Consider the following 21877-nt stretch of genomic DNA (forward strand, 5'->3'; position numbering starts at 1 on the left):
AGGGAAAAAAAGATTCAAACCAAAAAACAGACTCTTAACTATAGAGAACAAATGGATGGTTATCAATAGGGATGTGGGGGAGGATGGATGATAGGGATTAAGGAGGGTGCTTGTTGTGATGAGCACCGGGTGATGTATGGAAGTTTTGAGTCACTATATTGTACACCTGAAACTAATATGACATGGTATGTTAACTATATTGGAATTAGAATTAAAAAAATTAATAGGATTGAGCCTCAAATTAAAAGAAATCATACAAACCAAACCATGGAGGATTTGGTCAAAATCTAACAAAGGGACCTACTAAAGAGAAGAATAGGGAAGTTCAATATAGCAATAGAGCTTTAAGGGTGAGAAGCTAGTGGCTCAAAGAAATGTTTTGTGCTTTTTAATTCAATGAATTGAGACACTTCAATAAACACATTTTGTTAACACAAATGGAAAGCATTAAAAATAAATGATTATTAAAATACTACAATTAACTAATTGATTGAGCATCTACTTTGTAACTAAGTATATTTTACAATGTGAACTCTTCCAACAGCTTTCCAAGGTACTGCTTTTATTATCATTCCACAGATGAAGATACTGAAATACAGAGAAATTAAGGACCTTGCCAAAGTTCCCACAGCTAGTAGGTATCAAATGTAGATTTTAATCCCACATTTCATTTCTCAGGTCACAGCTTTTCTTTTCTTTTCTTTTTTTTAAGATTTTATTTATTTATTTATTTGAGAGAGAGGATGAGAGGAGAGAGAGAGCACATGAGAGGGGGGAGGGTCAGAGGGAGAAGCAGACTCCCTGCTGAGCAGGGAGCCCGATGCGGGACTTGATCCTGGGACTCCAGGATCATGACCTGAGCCGAAGGCAGTCGCTTAACCAACTGAGCCACCCAGGCGCCCCTGGTCACAGCTTTTCTTCTAGGAATGTTGTTATTACACACACACACACACATACACACAATATACATATACATATGCATAATATGTACTGTAATAACTTATACATATACATATGTATGTATACACACAGAGACAGTTCTTTAATATAATGTACTATTTTTTTATTTCTGGGTGTTTTCTAATGCATCTGTGTGTGGGAATAGAAGAAATATGAAGAATATGCCAAAGCTGAAGTTATTTAACAGATTAAAATGGATAATTTTTTCAATATGGAGGAAAACCTTTGTTTAATTTGGGTTGCAATAAAATACCATACTTAAAAGTCAATTTACAGACTTTGTCAGCACGTACATCTAAAATACCACAAGAAACTTCTTTTTTTAAAGACATGTAAGACTTTCTAGCACAAAGGGGACTATTCTGACCATCAATAAAGGGATGTGAACAGCCAACTTCACTATGAAAGGAAGCCAGCATTGTTGTATTTGGATAATTTACATTCTGTAGAGCAAAAACATCTTCATGTTCAACAAGGGCTGGCTTTTAACTACTATCACCCTGTGCAAATGCTGGGGAAAGAGAGAAAAATTTATTCAAACCATCTGTAAATAAGGCAAGCCCAGGGAATGTGTGATAAACATGTACAGTTTGAAATATGTAATATATTCTATTTGAAAACAAAAAGCTATTTCAAGATGCTGCACTCAAGTGGGACTTGCCACAAATGAACCTCAACCCTCTAGATTTTTCTCCCTGAGGGGTTTCAACATCTTCTGAAATAATGTACAAGTATATGATTGCAAATCACAACACTCTAGGCTCCTGCAAAAATGATGTCTTCATAAACATGTTCAAGAGAAGACAGGGACAATGCCATTAATTTATGAAAGCAGATATTTATATAATTCACCACATATCATTTACCAGACGAAAGACAAAGGGGGAGAAATGTATACCTTGGAGATTTTTTTCTGAAACTGGAATAGCTTCAATACTTTGTACAGTTAACCATTACCTGGTTTGTAAATAGACAAGATATTTAATTTTCCTTTGCCTTTTTACAGTCATTTCTTTCCGAATGTACCATATTCAGTTTGTCTATATTAATAAAACATCAATTAATTTCCTATCCCATACATGAAAACTACCTTTACTTTTCAAGAAATTTTTGCTAAATATCAACTATAGGAAGCTCAATAGTACCAGATACTTTTTGAAACAATATATGCAAATAAGTCTAATTATATCATTTTCATAGTTATTGTTTGAAAAGAGAAGAAAGGTTCCTATTATGTTGGTTACCTAGTTTACCTAGTTTTAGACAAAGAATATCTAGAAGCTCATTAGAATGCCAAAATTGCAATATCCATATTAAAGCAGTCTAAATGCTTAATTAAATATTGCAGATATATAATGGTTTTAGTTCAGTAATTTCTTATTAATAGAGATCACACTGTTTATTTATGCTTTTAATCAATAAACATAACAGTAAAAAAATGTATTCAGTAAAAAAATGTATTCATTCTTTAAACATTTACACTGTCTCTATTATGGGGAGATTGCTAGGTTCTGAGACCAAAGGAATCACAAGCAAAAAGAGCTTGGGGAATGCTTTATACTTTAAGTCATAAAAGGATTTGATTTTAAGGCATACATACTTAATAAAGCTAACTATAGATCAGGACATAGCAGAGTGTATTTTGCAAAGATGTCCATGACAATATCTCCTATCCCAACGCTCTTCTGGGGTGAGAACTTGCCACTTTCTCATCAAGAGAGGGATTTTAGTTCTATACTCAGGTATCTCAATGACCCTGTGACTGCTCTGACCAACAGAATCTGGCAAAAGGGCAACCGTGTCAGTTCTGAGTGGAGCTCTTAACTGGCCTGGAAACTTCCTCCTCCTGCCTTCTTGGAAGCCTACTGCCATGTAAGAAGTGCAGTACCCACAAACAGAGGATGTCTAAGGTGTTATGGGAACACATAGAATTGGCTCCTATCTCGGAACTGGGACATCAGCAAAAGATTCTATGGAGAGTATCTACCATTTCACCTTGGTTCGCAAAGATAAGTGTTAGTTCCAAAAAAGAGAGGGGATAATGGTGTTCCAGGAAAACAGGATGGCATGGGGGAAAGACCTCAAGGTGGGTGACCAAGTATTCATTCCAGGAACTGGAAGAAAAGTAGAATGAAAGCACCATGAACAGAGAAGAGGTGAGTGGCAATGAATAAGGATGGGGAGGCACGCAGGGGTCAGATCACAAAGGGCCTTGATTGCTACATTAAGGAATCTTGCCTTTATTCTAGGGGAAGTGGGAAGCCATTGAGAGATTTTTAAGCAATGGAGAGACTTGATCAGTGTTGCATTTTAGGAAAATGCCTCTGCACAGGCTGCAGCAGGAAGATTAGATTGAAGAAGGGGCAAGGCTAAAGGCAACCAGACCACTTATGGACCATTACAGTAATACAGGCAAGAGAAAATGGCTGTCGGAAGTAGGAAAGTGCCTTTATGGCTGGAGATATGTGTATTGCTCTGAGTGATATTTAAGCAGCTGAAATCTACAGAAACGAGTACTTGGATATTAGGGTCTGATGCTCAGAATGAAATCTGCAGAGAAATAGCTATCTATCTTTAATGAGTACATCATTAGGGGCATGGCAGGATGATGAGAAACAGAAGCCATCTGCTGATGGGCCAGGCATCCGAATAGGTCAAGGGTCTGAGAAGAGGCTTCACTCAAAGACTTAACTAGAAATGAGAATTATAGCATTGTATATAGTATCAAAAACGTCGACATAACTTAAATGTCCAACATTAAGGAATTGTTGAAGTAAATCAAAGTATACTTTTGTTTAACATGAATATCTAAATAAAAAGTTACTGACATGGAAAACCACAACATTCAGTGAAAAGAGCAATTATCCCATATTGGCATATCACAAATTCAAAGCAATGTGAGTATATGCAGAGGTGAAAGACTGAAAAGATCTTTACTGGGGCCTTAACAGTGACTATTTCTGACTACGTGGATCATTGGTACTTTTGTATTTTCATTTTGTTTATCTGTATTTTCAAATATTTCTACAGTAAACATGTAGAAAATACCTTCATCATAAAAGAACAATACTAATATTTTATTGTTGTTGTTGCTTAATGGACTTCATTTACTTCTTGTTAGCGTCCAGTGTTATTTCCAGCAACAATCCTGGAAATTAAATTCCTAGTACCTTCATGGACTGAAAATCATTATTTCAAAAAGGCTGTATATAATTAAACAGGATTTTAAGTGCAGGTAGCCAAAGCATTTGCATTCATTTTCATTCTGAGTTCACGGAAGTTCCAATTCCTTTCATCAAATACTTACGGAGGTAAGCTTTGTGCCACCTCAATGACATGAGTAAAATGTGAGCTCTGCCCTCAAAGAGCTTTCACTTTAAAGAGGGAAACAGACATACTGAGAGCAAACACTAATGCAACAGGAAAACTGATTAGCGGAGTAGCGGAGCTGTGAACAGACCGTTGCGAAGAGAAAAGAAAAGAATTGATTGAATTTTGCCAGGCAATCAAATGAGAGTTTCACAGAGGGGATGCATTTTAACAGGGCCTGGAAGGATGAGATGCGCCTGGCCCCCAAATCAAAGAAACAGCATGTGCTAACACATGGGTACCCAGTGAGGACACTAAACATGTGGGGTATGGCCATGAAAGCCAAGAGTGCCCCCCCCTCCATGTGTCAGCTCCAGAGCAACCCTCTCTGGGTCAGGAAGCGGCAGCGCTGACCAGATGTTGGTGAATTTAAGGCAAAAGTCAGGGAATTTCAAACAAAGTAATTAGAAAAGAAGGTGTGTGGAGAGAATGGGAGGGAAGAGGTACATAAAGCAGGAAGGACCATGAAAGGCTTTGACCACTGGGCTGAAGAGCAGGACCTGACTCTGAATGAGGGGGAACATTCCCAGGCTTTTGTGTCCAGAAAGATAATGTGGAGGGTGGGCAGGAAAGGGGGAATAGAAGAAAAGTGGAGATCAGTTCAAGGATAGGGCAGAATATAGGGATGGAGGGTCTGCCTTAGCAGGTATATATAGGGATGGAAACAAAGGAACAAAAACAAAAGATATTTTAAAGTCAGAAATGAAGGGATTGTGAATAATTTAATTTGGGGAATGGTAGGAAGATAGCAGAAGAAATAAAGCAACAGGAAAATTAAGCTGATGGCAAAATGACAGTTTTTTAAATGATTTTTGGCTATTTTATTTTATTATATATATATTTTTAAGATTTTATTAATTCATTTGAGAAAGAAAGAGAGAGAGAGAGGGAAAGAGAGCAAGCACGAGCATGGAGAGAGGCAGAGGGAGAGGGAGAAACAGGTTCCTTGCTGAGTGGGGAGCCTGACTCGGGGCTCGATCTCTGAATCCTGAGATCATGCCCTGAGCCGAAGTCAAATGCTTAACCAACTGAGCCACACAGGTGCCCTGGCTATTTTATTTTTAATATGTTATTCAAATAAATAAGGATTAATGATTCTATACACGATAGCCAACAAAGGAGGAAATGAAACAAGTCTGAAAGGTCAAGTGCAAAGACAAAGAATTTGGTTTTGGACAAGTGTAGTGTGAGATGGCCAAGTGAAAATATCATTGTGGTGCTCAGGAAAAAGGGTGGGATGACTAAATAAATTTTATTTATTTAAGCCATCAGAATACAAGTAATTATTGAACCAAGCAATGGAGTGATGGCATAAAGGGGAGGACAGTAGGAAACTCATATTTGTTGAATATTTACCCTGCTTCGGATACTTTACATACATTATCTCATGTGATTCCCACAACAACTTACAAAATTGCCAACACTGCAGAAAGCTTAGGTATGATAAAGACGGACAAGTCTTTAGATTGACCATTTGGAAGTTACTTTCAATAGACTAATGGAAGCAGAATGGTATGAGTCAGAATGCAGTGGGCTAAGGTGTGAATGGGAATTGGTAAGGCAGAGTTGATTAAACAGCCCTAAGGAGTAGAGGAGAAGGAGAGCATGATAACTAGAATGAAAGGCTAAGAAAGGGGAACATTTAACAAAAGTAGGATTAACGGTGAAGAGAAAGAACAACTGAATAAAGAGGAAGAGGCTGGAAAGTCAGGATAGATAAAGGTGAACTGATTTTGACTGATTTGCAGAAGGTGGAAAGGATGACAAGAGGAACACAGAAGGGGTTTGCCAGGAAGAAGATATTACGTACCACTTATAACACAGAGGGGAATGGTGGGGAAATAGGTAATGTGAGAGAATGAAAGGAGAATGCGGACATATTTCAGAGGTAAGAACCTCTATTAGCCCCTCATTTGCTTCAAATAAGAGTGATGGAGATGGTCTGTGACCTTAATAGGGAAAAGAGATAGGTGCTTTATTCGTTCTCAATCTCCATGAAGTTTCATGGGTTAACACTATTAAAGATAAATGGATGGCAATCCAAATTCCCCCTTGTCCCACAGAGGAAGCCTTAATGACCGCCTTCATTTTAGAGAGTATATGATTTGAATTTGGTAAGAACCTCTTACGGATAGAATAATTAATAAACATTGTAAGTTCTATTTTAATCTACAGAATTCAAGCAGTATAAATGAAAATATGTTATTCATTCAAGAAAATTGAAGGACAATTTTCAGAGGCAAATAACATACTCAGCTTCAAATTATATTAGGAACATAGAAAGTTTTGTATATATATAAATTTACATGTGTGAAATATAATGTGTCAAGGGTAATGAAATAGTACAAACCAAATCATCAACAATGAGAGAGGAGTTAACTTGATGCAGTAACAGCTTTGATGTGGTAGAAATGACAAGGGAAGTATTTATTTGTGTCTAACAAAAATGTATTGGTTGGCAATGCTGAATTTTTGGTTACACACACGCACACACACACACATTATTTAGTAAATTGGACAAAAGGACTCTGACCTAAAATAAAGGTACCTGAGGTCAAAGCGAAATAAATACGCCAAGTTCATTCTTCTGCAACAGTACAGCTATGAGGCAAGAAATCATTCAGACTTCATTTCAAAAGATAGGAGAAAATCTACTTTCCACAGACCAAAGCAATGACTTACCCACGCCTATTGAAAACTAAGATGCAAAAACAGGCATCACCAATAAATTGCTACAAATGCATATATTTACTACATGATCTCCATGTGTTTATGAATGCAATTATCATAATGGGTGAGTATTAATGCACATTATTTTATGGTTGCAAGTTCACTGGGATCAATTAATCTCATGTTCTGGTCAACAATATTACTTGATATGTTAATTACTGAGGCTTACTGCATGATGATCCTGGAAAAAAGGCTAGACATGAAAATGAGCTCATATAATAGCATTCTACAAATGCCACTTAAGAGTGGAAATTATCTGATTTGTCAGCAAAAGGCTAGTGACAGTGTACCTCCTATCGGGTTGGTGCTGCATGTGGCCAGTCTCCTCCGGGCAGTCCTGCAACATGGGCTGGAGTTCTTCTTGTGGGGAGGGGGTCAGAGTGGCAGTGGACTGATGGCTATAAGACACCGCAGCTGGAGAAGAAGCTGCTCCCCGCACAGGGGGAGTGGGGCCTCGCTCATCTTCCTCCTCTTCTAGTTCATCCTGTTGCAAATACATCCTTGCTGGTGGCACGGGACACGGCATTTCTTGGTCATAGCTAAAACGATGATAAGCACACTTAGATTTACTTCAGGTTATGCAAAGAAACAATTCGTACAGTCAGTGGAATATCAGCTTTGAGTTGTTTTTTTAACCTCAATGTTGTGAGCCACGTTTAGGGAGCACTGTTAAAAAAAAAATAGTTCATGGGGCGCCTGGGTGGCTCAGTCATTAAGCCTCTGCCTTTGCGTCCTGGGATCGAGCCCCGCATCGGGCTCCCTGCTCAGCGGGGAGTCTGCTTCTCCCTCTTCCTCTGACCCTCCCCGCTGCTTGTGCTCTCTCTCTCTCTCTCTCAAATAAATAATCTTTAAAAAAAGTAAATAAAAAATTAAAAATAAATAAAAATACAAAAAACAGTTCACTATCACCAAGGTTGGTGAGTGCTACATATAATATTTTTTCTGAGTGATTACAATTTACATCAGCATATTGCAGGCTCTGAGAAGTCATGCAATAAAGGCATCTACTTAATGCAGTTAAACTTAGTACTTAGTACTCCTAAATGTGTTGCATGTAGTCTAGCCTTCCACTTCAAAAAGGTGACTCAGGGATGGTCCTACAGATGACCTAGAGATGAATGCTAACCTCCGAGAAAAATTACTCTTAAAAATCCTTTCTTGAAAATCCACATTTCTCTGAAATTATAATAGATCATTATTTCTTCAGTTGAGCACAAATGAAGTTGTTGGCTTGCGTTTAGGATGTTGAATAAAAAACACAGTACATAAAATAGTCGATAAACAATAAAATGCCCCACTACTCCTCTGCTAGAGCTGTGTGGAAACTCTAGATGGATCTGGGAAACATTCATGCCTTTCTCTTTTCTCCCACCCCAGGGCAGACGGTTATTGATTCAAATGGCAGTAATTTACTGCATTATATAAACTGTGTTCGTGTTACCCCTCTCTCTCATTCACTCTCTACCACCTGCTTTGTTCACCTGAACTCAGGAAACTTGATGCTCATATAACATGATTTCTTTGAGTCTTCCTTTACTTTACCAATCCTACTACCTCCCTTTGACACTTTTTCTACGTCTCCTTTCTCAACAAAATAACAGCAATTTGTGTACTCCCCTAAACTAGAAATCTTGTGTCATCTCACCTTACTCCTCTCTCTTCTACCTTGAACTGTTCCCTGGTTCATCTCTGTTTCCTCTCTAAAAATCTCCAAAATCTACAACTTTTCTAAAGTCTGTTGTATGTGCTACTGCAATAACCTTTTAATTGATCTCTTTGCCTCCAGTCACTCTACACTTCTGAATCCTCACAGTGCTTCCAAAACTACTTTATTATAATATGCATTACTCTCAGATCATTCATTTGCTGCAGAGTAATACATGGCTCCCTTATTGACTAGAGGGAAATATACAAATACCTAAACAAGACATTCGAGTACCTGTATAACCTGGTTTACACCTGCCTTCCCAGCTTCCTCTCCCTCCCTCCCACCGACCCATCTTAGTCCTCCAGGAGGCCACATCTCTGTGTGGTCCCAATGTCCATAAAATCCCTCTTCCTCTTGATTGAGAACCGTATCATATGTCAAAGTCAAGAACAAAAGCCAAAGGATCAGGAAACCTTCATTCTTCCCACTTTGAATCAGTCTTTCCCTTCAGGGCAGAGTTGTATCTCCTGTAGGCTTTTAAAAAACTATATCCACTTATTTCATTTTAGTCCCTTTACTGGCGGACTAAAATAGCAATAAATGTTAACAGAGCCTAGAAAATGACTTTTTAAAAACTATAGTCAATTCTCAATTTTTGCAGATTCTATACTTACAAAGTCACCTACTTGCTAAAATTTATTTGTAACCCAAAGTCAATACTCACGGTGAAGCATCTGAGTCACTCCACCTTCTTGTGTCAGTTTTCATACTGCAAACAAGTGTCCTTTTCTCAGTCTATCTAGTGCCACATCGTTCTCAATTTTTTTTTCTTTATATTGATAATTTCCCTGTTTAAAGTAGCCCCCAAGGATAGAGCTTTAGTGCGATCTAGTGTTTCTAAGTGCAAAAGCCTATGACGTGTCAAATAGAGAAAATATGTACACTAGATAAGCTTTGGCCAGGAATGACCTATGATACTACAGTTCAATGTAAATGAATCAACAATACATATCGCACCAGGTGTCTTTAAACAAAAACACACATAAAACAAGATTATGCATGGATCAGATGACAAAAATGTGTGACCAGAGACTTGCAGGAACCTATCCCTGTATCTTCCCTAGGAGTGATGGCTCAGTATTTGCTCATTAAATGACTGGAACAACAAAGGTACAGAGTTTTGTTTCCTGGCATATTTGGATCCGTAAAACTATTTTTCGTGTGTGGAGAATGAAAGAACATTGTCTTTATTTTTACAACAGTCACTAAAAAGACCGTATTTTCATGTAGATTTTATTTTTTGTTAATTCTCTATGTCAAGTGAGTTCTCCTTTGATCATCATACCAGTGAAACATCTGTTTTGCTCTGTTGGTTCAGTTCTATAGAATCTGGAGAGAGAGCGAAACACACTAACTTTCTTATCGCTGTCATATGATATGATTATTTACACTAGTTGCATTGTTGTAAGAGACAATTCAGTGAGTTTGAAGTTCCACAGTTTTCAGCATAATGTGATAATATCTAAGAACAAACAAAAGTTTTCAGGATACCTTAGTTGTTGTACAAATTCACACATTTATTTTACGAAAATTCAAGAATATGCAATACAAATTCTGATATTTGAAAATCATAAAATCATATATGTGTATGGTTATATATATCATGATGCATATGTGATCTTGTATTTATTTTTATATATGATTACATATGTAAATTACATGTATAAAACATAAACACATATGTAAATTGTGCATGTGTGTTCTGATTCATAATTCTTAGTTCCAAAAGAAGTGTCCAAGGCACGATTTCCTTTTTTTTTTTGGCAGCACTGAGGATGTTTTTCAAGTCCTTCTAACACAGCAATACTGTTTTTTTCAGAGACAAATGTTTGTGGACCTTAGGAATGTCTCCCCTTAGTGATCTAGTTTAATAATTGCCTCATATGGGTTTAAGGAATCATCCTATTCCACTTACATCCGTTCTGAAATTCTTCTTACCTTTCGTCTACGGAAATACTGTACTCTTCACTATTGCTGTGAGGTGGAGGATGCGCTGGCGGGGGAGGAAGCAGGTCTGCCCAGTTCATGCCACCCTGTTTTGGTACTTTGGGTGTCCGTGCCCCTTTCTTGTGCCCTTGACTCCCTTGAAAAGAAATAAAATCCAAGTCTTTTATTTCTGGCCTTTAAGGTTTTTCTATTATCCACAGGTGAATTATTTCCTGTAAATATGATCGTATAATTCATATATGCAGAAGCAGATAAACAAGCTTTTCTTCATTAATCTTAACAGAACTTTGTACAATAGAAGATGCAACGTATTGCCAAGTTTAACTGCAAAATAAATAGTGGAAAAGCAATAAAATCACAAATGAATTTTACAAGTCATATCGTTAATAGTGATCTTCTTACAGCAATTAATTGCATTATGGATTATCACCTAAAACAAATGAGCTGTAGACATATTTTCTGAAGTGCCTTTCTATTATTTAATTGCTGGAACCTAAAATACAATATGATACAGATACGATCTATTAGAGTTCCACTGTTGCATTAAATCACTGAATATATATAATTTGTACTTGTCCATTGAAATGTTTTAGGCACAATGAAATTACCAGTTTTCGTCAGAAAGGCAGGTGCAGATGAAAATCATTGCTGGAGGAACTAATATAACTAACAACAAAAGAAGCAGAGAAATGATTTTTAAAAAAGGAGAGAAGTGCTCTTAGCCCCAGTTTCTACAAAATTACGGCTTAGAGTAAAATGATGTTGCTTGAACATTTATAGTAGTTTGAAATAGCCCAATTATGCAAGTGCCCTAGTATTCTGATTTTGGATTTGGCATATTCTTTAAATCAGGTAACTGCACATTTTAGAGTATTCATTTTAAAATAATTTTGGGTCAAAAGATATTTGAGGATAAAATCATCTTTATCTTCCTCCTCTAATACGATACATTTTAGATTCTTATGGAAATTATAGACGATGAGCTTATAACTGTGTTTCTCATATGATCCCTTAAAATCAGTGAATTTTCTTGGTCTTTATATATATATATATATATATATATATATTTTTTTTTTTTTTTAATTTGAGACAGAGAGAACGAGAGAGAGAGAGCACATGAGAGGGGGGAGGGTCAGAGGGAGAAGCAGGTTCCTTGCTGAGCAGGGAGCCCGATGCGGGACTCGATCCAGGGACTCCAGGATCATGACCTGAGCCGAAGGCAGTCGCTCAACCAACTGAGCCACCCAGGTGCCCGGTCTTTATATTTTTAACCTTTCTGAAACAGCTCCAAGTTACATGGTGCATGAAACAGGTCTTGGTATATTCAATGACCCTTATTTTTTTTTTAAGTCGCTTTGGAATTTTTGGCCCAATCTGTGCGTTAAGTCAGATGTTCTTGAACTAGTACGTTACTGCACCAAGTATGGGCCAAGGGACTGGCTGTTAGTAATAAATTACAATTCTCAGGCCTCTACCTGTATGTCTCCATTCTCTCTTCCTTCACTCAGTTGTCCTGTATTGGAAAGACTAGGCAAGAATCGTGGACTTGACTATACCCAGCGCCTTCCTCTTGATTTCTTGGCATGCATCTACTCTAATAACTCCATCTGTCCTAAGAGGCCTAACATTACAAATCTCTCCTACACATCACTTGCTTGCTTCATTCTTTCCTCTAATTAACACCAGACTATACATTTTTTAAAAATCTTTTTTACCAAATATTCACAGAATACCAAGTAATAAATAGCAGCAGAATACCAAGATCTAGGTCTCTAAGCTGAGGGATGGAGAAAGTCAATTTAAAATTAACAACACAGAATCATTTTAATCACAATCATAGAATCATTTTCCTCAGGAAGATATGATTTTCTAAGTGGCTAAGAATGCAAAGATAAAATGGCATGAGGTATCAATATATTAAATTATTTTCTATGGTTTTCCCAAGAGTAGATCCTTTTAAAAATCCCTGTTAATTCAGGGTTTCTTTAGTAAGATTTTAGTTGTTTAAAAAAATCAACATACAGTAGAATAAGAGTAGATCTAAAAAGGCAAAGAGGTATTTCTAAACTCCTTTAATTCCAATAGGAATAGTTCCAATCAGTGACAAAATGTAGGCTTAAAAATGCCAAATCAACAGGCCTTTGTCAAGGGAAGATGATAAAATGTAAATGCCATATTCATTACAGGAGAGGGGTAAAGACACAGGCTAAAAGCACCTAGCAGCAACTTCAGTCCAGGTACTGAGAGGTGATATTTCTACACTCCCCTGGAGAAACATACTAGAGGCAAGATCAATCAATTCTGATCTCATCGTGATGTGGCTTGCCACATGTTAGTTCTAATAATGAATCGCCTTTAATTAGAAAAACCGGACTTAAGTACCAGCGAAGTCCCATCCGCAGCCCCTATCAGGAAAACAGGTGGTAAACAGCTGCAACAGCATGAAGAGAAGAGGCCTCACTGTGGCTTCGAAGGCTCTTACAAACCCAAGTTAGAAGGTTGCTTTACGAGGTTTTAGGGCAAGAACTGAGGGAAAGTTACAAGGCTTATCAATGGAGGCAGGTTCCTGTTGTCCCTACGATCTTTTAGGCTTGTGATTCTGCTCAAGGGTCCTCAGATTTTATGTGCTGTATAGACTGCTTCAAAGAGTAACAAATTTAGCAGGTTAAGTATATGCCCAACATTTTTAGTTTTACTTTGGCCAAGGGCAAAAAAAGAAGCTTCAACTGCATTTAAAGTCTAGTCCATGCTTCTGGCTTTATAAAAGTTTATTAACGGGGCGCCTGAGTGGCTCAGTCGTTAAGCGTCTGCCTTCAGCTCGGGTCATGATCCCAGGGTCCTGGGATCGAGCCCCGCATCGGGCTCCCTGCTTGGCGGGAAGCCTGCTTCTCCCTCTCCCACTCCCCCTGCTTGTGTTCCTTCTCTCACTGTCTCTCTCTGTCAAATAAATAAATAAAATCTTAAAAAAAAAGTTTATTAACAAGGAGGAGAATGGGATCTTTAATCTTTGTTACCAAGTAGAACACAAAATAGTTTAGTGAGTGGACTGTCGCTCAAATTGCAAGACCCGTGCCTGGAAAAATTCAAATTATATAAAGTGCGTAGACATGTCATGTGTGTACATCAGTTCATTAGCATTCAATCTTCAACAGTGGAATATACCGTTTTTTTAAAGGAGAGACTGACTTTCTCTTTGGTTCCCCATACTTACCAGATGTACTACTGCCCCGGTCCGAGCTGTTGTAGGATCCTCCTGTATTCTGGTCGTATGATTGGTTGTATGGGATAGTTGGAGGAATTGTGTCATTTGCTCGATAATCTAGACATTTCAGATGGAAAAAAACTTTTATTTTCTCTTTGATGCCTTAATCATTTACCAACAATTAGGCTTTTAAGTTACCATGCTGATCACTTGCTAGTTGTATAGAAGTATAAAGGAGGAAAAGTCAAGAAAAGATAGGCATGTCTCTTTAAGATTTATAAAATCCAAATTCTTTGCATCATCTCCTTTATATAAATCAGACTAAACATAGCTATGTACGAATCATATAAGGAACTATTTCTTCTCTTTAAAATATTTCTAAATCAGCTAAGGCAGAAATCGGAATTGCTTGACTTCTTAACTTGAAAAATATAACAACGAAATAATTTTAACCATAAGAAATCACGAAAATATCATGTCTGCAAATCATTTTAAAAAATTAAAATAAAAAGCCCTGAAACTTGTCAGCAAGATGGTACCTAATAAAAAATATATCCATGATAAGAAAACAAAGGATCTCAATCTGCCATGGAAGGCTTCTGCTTACTTAGGCAAAGGTAAAAATCTAAGTGATAAACTTGCCACTGGAATGTACTGGGTAATAACCCATTAGTTTAGTTGCATTCCAGGTCTTTATTACAGTTGGCATACCAAGTCTGGTACAAGCAATAAAAACAATAAATAAGAGCTCTGAAATATTTGTTCAGAGGCTTGTCAAACTTTCCAAAGTCCACAGTAAAGCCATATACTAAAGAGGAATGATGTAACAACAGTTGGAATGCCCACTGCAAATTACAGGATTGCAGAAACTGTCCTCTCTTCATCGTGGTCATCCTTTGTCATGAGCTTGTGCAAAAGTCTTAACAAATATTTACTGAACTGCGTTTTATGCCAATCAAGTGTTTTCTCAAACTTCGAAAAAGGCTGGATGACTGTATTGTTAAATCGAAATACATAACATTAACTTAATCAAATGGGATGCTTGTCATCTCCAACTGTAATACATTTTATTTTTGAGGAAAACGGTCACAACTCAAGCCTAAAGAAAATAAATCTAGGTCTCTAATTATCTACAATAAGATGTGTCATTTACCTGGACACTTGTGCAAAATTGCCCTGAACTATTCATATTAGAGGATGCTTTTCTTTTCTTCCCCCCCCCCCAGAGGTACAACTTTGCAAATCATGTTATTAAAGCGGTAGCCTAAAGGACTATAAAGAAATCAAATACTTACCTCTTCCAACTCACACATAGTATAATAGAGAAACATTCCCCTCAGGCTATAAAATACTATTCCACTGCTACCATTTAACAATTTACTTTAGATTCTATCCTGACAGACTTCAATCAAGTCAACCAAAAAAATTTAGGTTCTAAAATCATTGCAGCAGTCTTAGGGACACACGAGGTAGGAGAAATACAACAAATTGAACCACTTCTCCAGTTCAAGCTTAATTTAATTATTTTTCTTCAGTTTGATATAAAAATGCCATTCATTTATATGACCATGTAGAAGCAATTATCTTCCAATCTCGAGTGGAAAGAATGGGATAGTCTATTTATTTAAAATGTGAGGTATTGTGACGGTTGTACATCTGCCTTATGAATAAAAGATTTTGCTAAGCAATCCCTCACCTACGATTAAATTTAAATTAATCTCAAAACCATTTGAAAATAGTTATATATTATTATAAAATCAATTTTCCAAGGTTATTGTTGTGCTAATTAACTCTTTGACACTGGAAATTTCAAAAACAAAGAAATAAGGAAACATGAGGAACAAAAGAAAGATTTCATTTGCTCATCCCAGAGAAGTCTGGACGTGGAGTGCTGAAAGGTTAATGGTACTGAGACAGAAAAGGCTGGGAATAAAGGCAAAGCTCTTCACCTTTGTTCAGTTTGTTTTGCTCCATGATGTTATACTGAATGGGGGCCACTTCCTGTTTCTGCTGTGCAGGCGGTTTCCAGTGCTTCTCGCTGGAGTCCCCACTGCCATTGTTCATGTTGTTGCTGAGGTTTGACTGGATGAGCTGGGTGGTGGCGTAAGGAGTGGGCTGCCCTGATGGATTGACAAAACGCCCATCCTTCAGATTTGGGCTATTGAAGGTTTTCATCTCATTGATTTTGTTACTAAGGTCCACATCACCATAAACAGTTGACTCAGGGAGCATCAGATTTGTTTGTTTGTTATCCAGTTGGTTGTTATAATTGGCTATACAATCAGCTATGTGCAACGGAGAGGAAAAGGAAAAAGTCATTCTGCATGGTTATTCGTTTTAAATTTCTCTGTAAGTAGCTTCGTGAGTCACAATAAAATTGTTATGTAAAGTAAAAAGGGGCTTAAATGCGATCAGTAAAAAGGGCTAGGTATTCATAGGTACTCTCTAAAGAAGGTAATTCAAAATTGAGGAAATGAGAGAGGACATAGAGAAATATATAGAGACTAATTTTGAATTTGAATTTAAGATGATTTTCCTTTAACAACCCTATTAATAGGAATTTCACTTAAATAATATACACATGAGTATCTTTATGTGCCAAATTTATATGTTCTAATCTGGAGTTACTGTCCTATCTGAAGCTACTAGTTAGTTGTTGAAGCAACAGAACAAAGCATGTACGTTGAGAATCCAAACAAAAGGGGTGGGGGGGGATCTCTGCCTACACATCAAAGAACTTGAGATTTTAGTATTTTTTAAAGTAACTCTACTCAAAAGATATGAGGAACAGAGGTAAAGGGATGGTAAATAGTGTTTAAGATAATTTTATTGGATCTTCCCTTGGTTATGTAGGATAATCATTATCAGGGAAGGACATTATACAATCATTTTTTCATGGTTTCATAAAGACACCCCAAGAAGTATAAAATGACAATAATGATGATAAAATGAATCATAAGTAACCTGTGTAATTTAATCAAAGAAAGCCTGAAATAATACCTAATTTGTCTATTTCAATTTCCCTCTAATTTGCTCCTCATTGAAGTATTAGGGAATGAAATAACTGATAGAATATTTAAAATTAAATAAATAGAAATATTTAAAGCCTGCAGCTGAAAATATTAAAACAGCAGGAAGAACTAAAATCATAATTTAAAGTGAAAATATTTTTTAAATAAAAAAATTTGTCAAGTTACAATGGTTAAAAATACCATTATTTTATTCATGTAGTTCATAATAGTAGTAGTTCAGCTCACCTTGAAGATTGGTTTTCAGCTGGATATGTTGATGAAAAATTAGCTGAAGATGTAAATGTGAATATAATCTTAAGAGAAATATGCAACTTCTCTGTAATACTGAACTCAACTACTCTGCATTTTAAAAAATAAATGATCGGGGAACAGGAATATTTGACTCACCTGGCCTTTAGTAATTCTAACTTCTAGGTATAATATTTTGTTTAATAGTGGTTAAGAAATATTGTTAAAGGCTATATGGTTTTGCCAATTTCATTTTTCTTCACCAATCTTTCTAAACAAGTGTGATTCCATAGAATTTTCTGAGATGATAGATATGTCCTATTCAGCATTGTATAATTCGGGAGCCAACAGACACATGGGGCTACTGCACACTTGAAATGTGTCTAGGGCAAATGAGGAACTGAATTTTAAATTGTATTTTGTTTCATTTAACTGTAAATAGCCACCTGTAACCAGAGGCTACCATATTGGACAAAACAGCTCTACATATTAATCTAAATGGTTATTGTCATCTTTTGTCTCCTGCAGGGCTCAACCAGTCTCTCTCCCTTTTCTCTCTCTTTTTTTTTTTTTTTGTAATCATGTGAGCACCTAACTACGCAACTGGAATATGGACTTCTGGAGAACAGGGACGTAGTTACATGGATATGTCATATCCATATCCAATGGAAGACTCTGGACTTGTTTTAAGGCTAGACATACAGACTGCTACATGATTTGTTTTTTTATGGTGTATAACCTCTTCACTTAAAATGCTATCTTCTATTTCCCGTTTTTTTAGTTCCATGAGTCATTTTACTTCTCTACTCATATCGTTTGATTCTTTATGATTCTTTTAATATTTCCCAATTGGGAATGTTGAAGATTTTCATTTTGTTTTTTGTTGTTTTTTTTTTTGCAAGAAATCATGAGTAATTTTCTGTTTATTCCTCTCAATATTGCATACTCTACATCCATAATTTCATGTCATGCTTTAGCATGACACCATCATGAAGTAGTTCACTCACACATATTTCTGAACCAAAACCACACAATATAAAATAAAGGCATGCATAAACACCTGCAAAAGATATAGATAGACAGATAGATAGATAGATATAGATATAGATATATATATCTTACATCTTTGGGATTTACTTTTATATAATAATAATCTGATTTGAAATAAAACAAGACGAAACCAGAGAGGGAGACAGACCCTAAGAGACTCTTAATCTCAGGAAACAAACTGAGGGTTGCTGGAGTGGAGGGGGTGGGAGGGATGGGGTGGCTGGGGGATGGACACTGGGGAGGGTATGTGCTATGGTGAACGCTGTGAATTGTGCAAGACTGATGAATCACAGACCTGTATGCATGAAACAAATAATATATGTTAATAAAAAAAATCTGATTTGGAATTTCAGTTAATTTTCATTTATAATTTTTTATTACTGTTGTACAGTTGCTATTATTTTCATTACTGCTATTAAAGAATTTGGTTCACTCTAACTAGGGACTTATAAATTTTTTGATCTGTTTTATTCCCCATATCCTGAAAATAATTAATTACAAACATAAATTATAAATACATTCATCCTCATAGAGAGGAATGCTTTTGTACACGTTCTTTTTTCCTTGCTATCTAACCTAGAGTTCATACTCTCCCTTCTCCCAGTGCATCCTGGGAAACTCTGGTGGAAGGTGAAGCGTGGAGGTGGAGGGATGAAGAAAATATAGAATCAGGGTAATCTGCTAGGCAATCGTCAACATTTTATGAAAATGTTGACCAAATTTTCCTTTCCAGTGTAGGGAGAGGGGAAGAAATGTATCCTCCTGTGGCCAGTCCTTGTGCTTAGGCTCATGGAGCTGTGTCCGCATCTCTAACCTGGGCGACTGTAGGTGGTCAGGTTGCCATCACTGTTACCGTTGCCTGCCGTGCAGCAATTGATGGAGCAGTCATTGTGATTGTTGCCAGTATTGGGCCACGTGTCTGCCAGCCACGGCTGCGTGGCAGGTTCGCTGATGTTCAGAAGTCCTGGCCTAAAGGGAAAAAAAAAAAAAATATATATATATATATATATGCACATGTTTTATAAATAGCAAATGAGATTTCCCATTCAGACGTCCAACACATTCTTCATCACTGTTCTCACAAATGCCTTGGTCAGCTCTGCTGAATGATATTATTATTCCTTTTATTTTACAATTATTTTTTTGACAAGATAACTGTAACGTAATCTAATGTCTTGAGAACTTCTCTCCGTGTATAGGGCCATAACTTTGTAAGCGGGCACAGTTGTGCGTCAGACTTAAAACACTGTACTGTTTGCAATGCTTTACTTTAGCCCCAGTGATTAAAACTCAAACATGGAATCTAAACATATGGATTCCTATATTTTTTAGTGTTTTAGTTGCTGACAGAATACCATAGTGGAGACAGTTTGCATCCCTTTGTTTTTGACCCATTAAAAAAGTGATGATTCTTCTTACAACATCATTAAAAAATGGAACAAGCTCCTTTATTCAGATCCTTCGTAGTAAGCATATTTGCATACTTTTCTTCAAAACCATGTTTCAGAAATAGTGAGTTTGGGGCTCTGTGACATTCTGCAGAGAGCCTTATCAGTGTTTCCGTGCACAGCTCTGGAAGCTTGTCAGGACTTTCTGATGGTGACAGTGTAAACTGCCATAAATCCCTACATAAACAAAGGAAAGCTACTGAATTAAATCTGGTAGAACGGAAAGTGTCCACTATAAGAAATATCAGTGTTCCTGTCTTTTTTGGCACAACACGTTAATGGCTCTTTCACTGTGCATTGGGAATGCAAAGCACATCAATGGCTATTAGAGGGAACCCTGAACGGCTAGCGCCAGAGATGCAGACTAGAGTCCAAGCGCAGCATTCCTCGTGTCCTTCTCCAACATGGACTCCATTTGATAATTTAGCAAAAGAGGTGATAATGCATGGTGTGCTGTAAGATCCACAATAAACAGGCTGGTGCTGCAGATTCTGCAAAGATTTTCTTCACAGTTTCATTTTCTTTGTCGAAGTGTGATAACCATGCTTCTTATTTCCCCGGGAATCAAGAACCTGACACTTCACCCTTCAGGGTTCCATGATGCACAGAGAGTCAACTGAGGAAACTCACTAGTGCAAATGATGGTTATGTGAAGAATCCTTCACTCCAAAGGAAGAATATGGATTTATAATTTTTATGTCTGTATACATTAAGTAGATGTACATATGTGTTATGCATCTGTAATAAAAATGAATATTTACTTTTTGCTTACAACGTGTGAGACATTGTCCGGAGTTCTTTACATGTATCAACTCATTTAACTCTTAGAACCATTCCACCAAGTAGTTACTACTATTTCCTTATTTTACAGATGAGGAAAAGGACTCCTCAGACAGAAGGTTAAGAAACATGTGCATAGTTATGCAAAGCCAGCGAGTGGCAGAGAGGCTGGGATTCGAGCCCAAGTTCTCTAGCTCTGGAATCCATGCTCGAATCCAGGATGCTATAAACATACATACTGGGGAGTGCTGAAATTTCCTAAAGTCATTAAACGTTCGTATAAAAGAAAGAGTGGGGGGGGAAATGTCTGCAGTCTCGAAATTCAGAATAATGCTGTTAAAACTGAGCCAATTTATTATTAACATTGTTGATAAAAACGTGCTTTGAAGAGCCAATTTGCTGAACCGCTGAAATTTAAAACATTTAAATGCAAGCTGTATCACAGATATCTGGAGCCTCTGAATAGATGTTGGTTAGAGAAATTCTGCCTCTAGTAATCTTTAGCTTTTCTTATTTTATTTCCTCTTGAACGTAAGCCAAGTGTGTTATCACTATAGAAGTTATTAAAAATAAATTTCCATATTTGACACGTACAGATATTATGGGTCTAAAGTATGGGTCAAGTGGAAATTTTTCAGTCCGACTTACAGGTTTCAAAAGGAATAGACAATATTTTTATGCTACCATGATTCTCTCAAAAAAGCACTTTGAAAGTGAATGTTTTGATATCATAAGCTGAAAGAACTTTCCATATGTATGAGCGATTTCCAACAGGAAGTAAGATTAACAATTCACATCCTGGCTTTGGTTTAAACTTGTATTTGGAATACTAATTATTTGGGGAAGAAGGTGAACCATACATTATTGACCCATAATGAATCTTAAAATGTCATATGTGTATTTTAGAGGTCTCTGAGGAAGTCAAGGTCACATGCAGCTACCTTGATAAGGGTGTTAGGAGCTTTTTGAAACTACCAATCTCATAGGCTATTTTTCTGCATTTAAGATGATCTAGTGTATATGAAACAGATTTCACTGTCCAACAATAAGAAATTAAGCAGAAGTAAAACTCAGTGCTGGTTACAGTAATTAACATGTGTCTGAAATATGTCTTTTTACCATATAATATTAGAGGTTGTATTTTCTTATGAATATATCTGAGTTTGGCTTATTTCTTCCTTGTCTTTTAAAAGACAGTATTATCTGAGAAAAGAAGACACTAAGGCTCATAAAACCCAAACTTTTCTTCCAGTTCATATTAAGGGAATAAATTTGTGTCACAAAGGAAAAGAGGACACTGCATTTAAATAATTATGTAGCAATTACTCTCATTTCCTCTGCTCCTCTTACTTCAGATACCCCACTCACTCAAACAAAACAAAACAAAACAAAACAAAACAAAACAAAACAAAACAAAACAAAA

The 21877-nt window shown here is 36.7% G+C and overlaps 1 protein-coding gene across 5 annotated transcripts in view; it reads right to left on the reverse strand.

Moving 5' to 3' along the window:
- Positions 1–21877, reverse strand: part of ROBO1 (roundabout guidance receptor 1) — a 967818-nt gene that overhangs the window by 22112 nt on the left and 923829 nt on the right. For 3 of the 5 annotated variants that reach the window (XM_044919565.1, XM_021679299.1, XM_021679300.1), the window contains 5 exons: positions 19041–19195; positions 15866–16201; positions 13926–14033; positions 10706–10850; positions 7350–7598 (listed from right to left, as the gene is read on the reverse strand). In XM_044919565.1, the coding sequence (XP_044775500.1) occupies positions 7350–7598; positions 10706–10850; positions 13926–14033; positions 15866–16201; positions 19041–19195 (993 nt within the window). The remainder of the gene's footprint in view (positions 1–7349; positions 7599–10705; positions 10851–13925; positions 14034–15865; positions 16202–19040; positions 19196–21877) is intronic. The other 2 variants (XM_021679301.1, XM_021679302.1) reach the window with 1 other exon arrangement.

Source organism: Neomonachus schauinslandi, chromosome 1 (genome assembly GCF_002201575.2).
Source record: "Neomonachus schauinslandi chromosome 1, ASM220157v2, whole genome shotgun sequence".
Taxonomy (NCBI): Eukaryota; Metazoa; Chordata; class Mammalia; order Carnivora; family Phocidae; genus Neomonachus; species Neomonachus schauinslandi.